General features: G+C 45.4%; 3 protein-coding genes across 3 annotated transcripts; all 3 read right to left on the bottom strand.

The window, feature by feature from the left end:
- Positions 1 to 549: 549 nt before the first annotated feature.
- On the bottom strand, positions 550 to 888 carry TEOVI_000633800 (NADH:ubiquinone oxidoreductase, ESSS subunit, putative; the record flags this gene model as incomplete). Its single annotated transcript, XM_067221343.1, has 1 exon — positions 550 to 888. One exon carries the CDS (start codon positions 886 to 888, stop codon positions 550 to 552), a length of 339 nt encoding a protein of 112 aa, XP_067077444.1.
- Positions 889 to 1971: 1083 nt separating this feature from the next.
- TEOVI_000633700 (coatomer alpha subunit, putative) lies at positions 1972 to 5550 on the bottom strand (the record flags this gene model as incomplete). Its single annotated transcript, XM_067221342.1, has 1 exon — positions 1972 to 5550. The coding sequence occupies one exon, from the start codon at positions 5548 to 5550 to the stop codon at positions 1972 to 1974; it is 3579 nt and encodes a 1192-aa protein (XP_067077443.1).
- A 358-nt stretch (positions 5551 to 5908) lies between these two features.
- On the bottom strand, positions 5909 to 6880 carry TEOVI_000633600 (Alkylated DNA repair protein (alkB homolog), putative; the record flags this gene model as incomplete). The annotated part of the gene is made up of 1 exon (XM_067221341.1): positions 5909 to 6880. The coding sequence occupies one exon, from the start codon at positions 6878 to 6880 to the stop codon at positions 5909 to 5911; it is 972 nt and encodes a 323-aa protein (XP_067077442.1).
- Between the last annotated feature and the right edge of the window lie 168 nt (positions 6881 to 7048).

Here is a 7048-nt window from a genome sequence, read left to right as displayed (position 1 = left end):
AAGAAGGATGAATAAATGAGTGAGTGAGTATGTGTTTGTGCATACGTAAGTGCACCTTCACACTACGCCATGACACAACAATTTACAACACGTCTCGCCCTATTCTAAAACTAAAGACACTCCTCCGACCCATCACCACACACGCGTGAGCTGAAATTCTCCCTAAACATTCAGCATTTTCTCCTCCCCCTCCCCTACTTTTTATATTTTATGTGTTTCACCAGTCACACGAAAAAAAAAAGTAGGGGAGCAAATATATATATATATATCAACACCTACAAATGCTCATTCTCTTTCACTGACTAACGTTACGTAACAAAAATAGTTACAGCAATATCACAAAATACGAAAAAAAATGAATGAATGAATGAATGGATAAATCAATCGACCACAATTGAAAGTTCCTCTTCCTTCATTTATTTTTTTTCACTTCCCTGCATCCTCATATAAAATTTCTTTTAAAAAAAATTTTACTGGCGTTGCGCTACCCACTACTTCACCTAACATGTTCCTAAACTCACACATTGTACTAAGTAATGTTGTAAACCATTATCGTCTATCCGGCTGAATATCGCTATCAAACTTCTCTCCCTCTAATATCATAAGTTCCTGCGCCTCCCGTCTCAAACGCATGCGTCGCAATGCCTCTTCACGTGCCCAATCCATACGACTGTTTAATTTTGAATAATACGCCCACATGGCAAATTCAACACCCACAATTCCAATTCCAATATGCCAAATTTTTTCCCATAATGGCCAGTCATCCCATTGGTAACGGAAAGTTGCACGAGGGGTATAAGGATACGGGTCACCATCACCCCATGCAAGACGCCGGAATTTGGAGCGACGAAATGCCATTTTGGCCATTTTTTGGTTCCAACCAGTCATTTTGCTCCTACGGTGGCTACATCATAATATTTATAAAAAAAAAATGTTCGTGGTCAAGTGCAAGTTACGCCAAAACATAAACACACACCAACAAACAAGAAAAAAAAGAAAAAAAAGAGAGAAAGATGTGTAGGAAAACAGAAGGAAGAGAAAAAAGTACAGTCACGACAAAAACAATTACAAGAAAAAAGAGGGGGGAAAACACATGATAGAAATCGATAAGGGAGGGAAGAATGAGCACAATCACCTGTCCGACGTTTTTTCTTTTCTTCTTTTTTAATTTCTTTTTATTTTGTTATGGCTAGAAGATCTCACATATTCTTCCACGCCATACACCAGCAGTTCGTGGTGGATACCGTCCTTCTTTTCTCCACCTTACTTCACCTTTGTTCTACGAAGCACTCTTTTTTTTTCTATTCCTTTTTCCTTCTTGTTATCATTTTCCTTCATTTCAGTATAAGGAAACTCAGCTAAATGATATAAAAAGAAAAGTTTTCGGAAGCGGCACCAGCTAAAATTATTTTATCTCATACGCAGCCAAATACACACACACAAACACACACACACACATTCCCACCCCCTTTTTTCTCCTTCTCAGCAGCCCAAAGACCAGCATACATCTGAGGAGCTTTAGCGACTTGTTTATCCTCACAGTAAGTAAAACAAAAAAGAAAAATGCCTTCCGTAGCGTGCCGTGTCAAACAAAAGAAAAAGAAAGGTAGAAAAAGAGGAATGATGAAAATCGACGACCTTAATACGAGCATTAGTTTCCTTTGCTTTTCCTTTTTCTTAGTATGATGAGGGTCCTATTTTTTTTTTTCTTGTTTGACTGTTTGTATATAAAGATATATATATATGTATGTATTCGTAAGTTATTATTTTACCATTACTTTTTCTCTTCAACTCAGTTTTCCTCAAAACCTCCTCCTTCCCTCGACACACGGCATGCAAACGGAAACACACACCTTTCAACTCATCTCGTTTCATCCATCACTCCACAAAAGCGACCCTCTAACAAATTCATTTATTACTATTATTATTTTTTTGCTTTTACAATGGAAGAAAAAAGAAAAAAGAAAACCCTCACGTACGATTTGCAAGTCCAGAGCAGTCCGCACCAAGAAACGCTATACGACAGACGGGACATATTTCGCCCTTATGTTTAGGCATAGCAGGGGAAAAGCAGTAACCACATCGAATGGGATCAACTGTTCCCTTGTACATTGGCCTATGAGAAACAGAACAAAGCACAAATGGATTGCGCTCGTCATAGTCCACAGGTTCAGCATCTGTTGGATTTCTCTCAGCTTCAGCAACAATTGCTGAAGCCTGTGCTGCCTTTTGCTTCGGTGGATCCTGATCCAAAAGCCTCCTCGCAACCGAAGCTGCTATCTTCAAATTCTTCAACTTGTAGGCTTTACTCATAGCTTGACCAAGTGCCAGAGCAAGATGATTCCGCTGAAGTTTGAAATGTGTAAAGTAGAGTGACAACTCTAGTGAAAGTTTCGAAGCACCATCAGTACTACGACAGTGTAGCTGTACATTAAGAGCACGCGCATACTCGGAGGCGGTAGTAACAATCTCTCGAAGAGTAGTAAATTGCTTCTCACCCCTGCAGGTGGTAAACACAGCTTGATGCAATGCGGTAACAAAATGGAGTTGGGCATCCGCGAAGTGTCCTCCAACAAACGCAGAATAACCGGAACGCAACCGTTCAGTGAGCTGAGGAATATAATCTGGCAACAACGGAGAGTGAGACGCCGCCCCACGCTGCTCCTCAGAAGGATATGTTGTCAGAGGGAACATAGCGGACGGAATAAGCCAACTGGGCCGCGACGCATTGACTGTGGCCCACAGATCCAACATATGAGTTTTGAGAGGAGCAGGATCCCCTAGTCCAATTTGGCGACGCAATAAACCAAGTGCCGTTGAAAAAGAACCAGCGGCGACGTGAAATGCCGGAAATGAAGAGGTTTCAACCCAATGCTGCGTTAGCGGTGGGCGTTCGGTAGGCACAACGTAAGGCGCACCTTCGACTCCGCCCGCAGTCTGTTCTGCAGGAATCTCAATTTCGAGATCGTCACCCCAACCGTCACCTTCTGCAGCTTCACTGCCCTCAACCCCATCCAAACCGCCACTTCCGTCATCACTGTTAGGAAGCCCATCAACATCATCCCACCCTGCACCGGCTTCAGCATATTCCTCTTCCTCAATCCCAACACCAGCACCACTCAGCAAGTTGGGTTCCCTCAGAAACCTGGAGAAAACAGATTCCTCCACCTGCAACATAGGCCAATTATCGGTAACTGGTGTTACTGTCGGCGCCTCTAACCGTACTTTGACCTCTGTCTGCCGCATACGTTCTGCAACATCAGGATCCATTTTTTCGAGGAGCGAAGCTGCTAATTCATCCAACCCAGCTGATTTGGCGGCCACGTACGCCAGCGGAAGTTGTCCAGTATTAGTCAATGTCTTAACGCGCTGATGAGCATCGTCGAGATACATACCGTAGTGAAGACCGAAGTTCTCATCCCTTACCGTGTTAACCATGTGATCTAAAGCAGACATGTTTCCAGTTATGAGAGACAAGAAACTTGCACCATGAAAGTTTCCTGTCTTTGTGTGAGCCAAGAGTGCAAGATGAATATCCCCATATGAGGTTGCCGCCTCTGCAAGCCTTCTCCACAATGCGGGTTGGTTTAGTTCCAGTGCTGCTGTCTTTGCGACATCCATGGCGCCGCACTCTACCGCTAAGTTGAACCTAGTTAAGGGGTCTGAGACGAGATACAGCGCAACCTCGTCGTGGCCATGTTTGTGTAGGTAACCAACAAGCGCCTGTCCCCTGAGTTGTTTTTGGCGTATAATTTTAATAACATCCCTGTAGGCCTGCTGCTGCAACTTTAGTTTAAAATTAAGTTCCGGATTGTTCAGCTCCATTACAACAACTTTTCCATTGCGGGAAAGCGCCCAGACCGTATCACCACTCGCACGAACAAGATAAATCGGGGAAGGGAGACACTGAATGATACCGCACTCCCCGTTGCGCAAGTTACAATACTTGAGGTGGTCACTCGTAGTGTAATAAAGGATATTTCTTTGCTCATCAAATGCCGCGCTCTTAATCCTTATTGATGGTTCCGAAAAAAAGGTAATGCTCCTCAAGCGCCTTGTCATGACGTGAACGGTGGTAATACCCAAAAACGCCACCTTCGTAAAGTCTTTGTCCCATACAACATATTTAGTCTCCGTTATTGGAACCTCTGCGGCCACACTCTGCTGAGCCACGTGAAACAACTCCATACCCTCCTCGGTCTGACGTAAAATATATCCTGCAGGCCCTGGAAAGAGGGCCTTTAAATTTTTTTCGTGCTTAATCACTTTTTCACCATCGCCGTGTGCATTACACAGAATTATATTTTTATTCTTGTCGAGGAACGCGCATTTATTAGGGGCATAAAACAAAGCGGCAAGAATACCGAGGCGCTTCTTCACATCTGCATCGACTGTACAGCCTGGTTTGGGAATTGTCAAGGTTGATGCACACCCACCATCCTTGTCGTAAAAAACAACAGCCATGTTATCCACTGGGTTGCAAGAAAGGGTGAGAGGTGGGTGTAAGTTTCGTGAGAGACTGAACTTGGATTCTGTCTTTGACTCCATGTTATATGAATGGAGCACGTTCCCGTGGACGTAGTGTAGCACGTTACCATTCATAGTCGACGCAGGACGTTCGCGGAAAAGCTTAAATACGTGCACACCGGAGTCGTGACCAGCAGCAAGAAGGTTCTTTTCTAGTAACGCCGCTAGCATCCAGTAACGGTCAGACTCGCGGCGAAAAAGCATGACTGAGCAACGTGTTTTCACGTCCCAAACACGGATTGTTCGATCCTCACCGTTTGACACGAGATAATCCTTAGTGTACACAACGCAACTCACATTGTTGGTGTGCCCCCGCAGTTGTACCTCCTCAGTGCAGGTGGTACTACTAATTCGCCAGACGCGGACGGTGCGGTCGTCTGAGGCCGATGCAATAAGTGGCTGAGTGGGATGAAAGCAAACCCAGTTAACGCCTTTATCGTGGCCCTCTAATGAATATTTAAGACCCACATCACTGGTTCCGAGCAGATCTTGAGCAATTCCCGGCTGTTGCTTTCGGACCCGCAAACTGGAGATGTCCCACACTCGAATTGTCCTGTCAAGACTCGCTGATACCACAATGTCATCCCGAGGGTGAAATCGAGCACACATAACGTAGTGCGTATGCCCAGGAAGACAAGCCAAACTGCTTCGGTTCTGCCAATTCCAAATGCGGACGGTGAAATCGTCGGAGGAGGAAACAATCCATGGCTGCTCATGGTGGAAAAAAGTTGATCGAACATAGTCCATATGCCCCTTTAAAGTAAAGAGGGAACGGCGCGCCTTGTAGTTCCAAACCTTCACCAAGTAGTCATCACCTCCAGAAACAAATAGAGGTTGCGTATCATGAAAGTCTACACCACGTACCGCACCGCTATGTTCATCATACTTATCAACGCTCGTGTTCACGCGGTAGTCCCAAATTTGCACGGTTCCGTTGTGCAGTCCGCAAAGCACCCACGGCCGCGTTTTGTGGAAACTTATCCCTTTCACACGACTGGAGCGAACATCAAATCTCGTCAGCATTACTACAATATTTGGTTAAATGCTAATCTTCAGTGCAAAATCGAAAGCGTAATTTAAAAATATATTTTTTTGTTTTGAAACAAAAAGGCGGAGGGAGTGTGAAGGTAAGAAATTAAAACCGAACGCTATTAGGGTAGCGGTGTAAAACCAAATCAATGGAAATGGTGGTTTTAATGAGGAACGCCACGGTCAAAGTGCTTATACTTCATCCCTCACAAATCTCACAACTTGCAAAAGTTTTGGAACTCGGCCGAAAGGAGTCACCGAAGTGCGGCACGTCGGCTTCTGATACATTTAACGGCAAGACCAAACGACAAACCGGCACATATATGACTCTGCACACACCTGAACGTAAATATCATTCGTTAAGGAACTCACACCTGTCAGGGTACACCTGTCTTACGTTAATATTGACACGCAAATGACGCATCTGCTCCCTCCAGTAAAATTCTCGTTCTTCCTCCTCCGTTTCATTCTGTGGGCACAAGTACTGCGGACAATCGTCCATAATGCGTGGTACGCCGTGGTAAGCTGTTCGGGAGGCACCGCTTACGACAATAACATCGCCACTACGGAGCCAAAAGGCACACGGCGTATCGTCACGAGACTCGGTCCCCATGAGAAAAACACATGAGCATCCCAGAGAAATACTAATGAGCGGCTGTTGCAGCACTTCTTCACTCACATCCTGGTGAGCCATCATCATAGCCCCTACCGGGAAGTAGTTGACAATCGAAGTTTGTGGCTCGTAAGGCTGTGAAACGTTACAAAGGCGGGCAATTCGTTCAACACATTTTCGAAGCCGCCGGGGAAAATGCGAATACTTCTCCTTGCAGTATGATTTAGATGACCATTGATAACTAAACCCCACCGTCGCCCAACGCATTGGTGGTTCATAACGTGTTGTTTCCCTTGGCTCGCTCGCATGGGTCGAGAGGTGATTGGGGTGCCGCCGAGAATCGCCGTATTCCAGTAAGGCAGCGCGGCAAAATTCCTGCTGCTCCGCATCCGTGAGAAAATTCGGGAACACCTCCATTCCGGGGACGCCGGCAAATGTGCAACACTTCACGAGCCGGTCATCCTCATGGCACTCCCTGGTGGAAATACACGCCAGGTTTGCTGCTTTGTTCGCCTCAAGATTGCGAAAATCAACAACATCGCTAAAGTCCGTTTCAGGAACTTGTAAGCGCCGTGATGTCCGGCGGTCGTAACGGTAAAGTTTGTAGCGCTTCTCCACTTGTCTAAACGCCGTCAACGGCAACAATTCCCCCTGACTGTAGCCATCGTCTTGCGCGTGTTTCTGACATTCGCAGCGCACGGGGTCTTCCATTGGGGAACCGACGAAGAGCCAAAAACAACTGAGGGAAAAGAAAAGAAAAAAATGAAAGTGGTTAAAGTGAAGTGGAATTAGTGCGGCACCCACTCAATGATATTCGCCGTAGTGCATGGTATTGGAGCGTATTTTAAGTGCTAAATTGGAACATCAACGGCTAGTTAA

This window comes from Trypanosoma equiperdum (genome assembly GCF_001457755.1).
Source record: "Trypanosoma equiperdum strain OVI genome assembly, contig: ctg_1411, whole genome shotgun sequence".
In the NCBI taxonomy this organism is placed as follows: Eukaryota; Euglenozoa; class Kinetoplastea; order Trypanosomatida; family Trypanosomatidae; genus Trypanosoma; species Trypanosoma equiperdum.
Note: the sequence above shows the minus strand (reverse complement) of the source record. Positions and strands in the feature narration are given on the sequence as shown.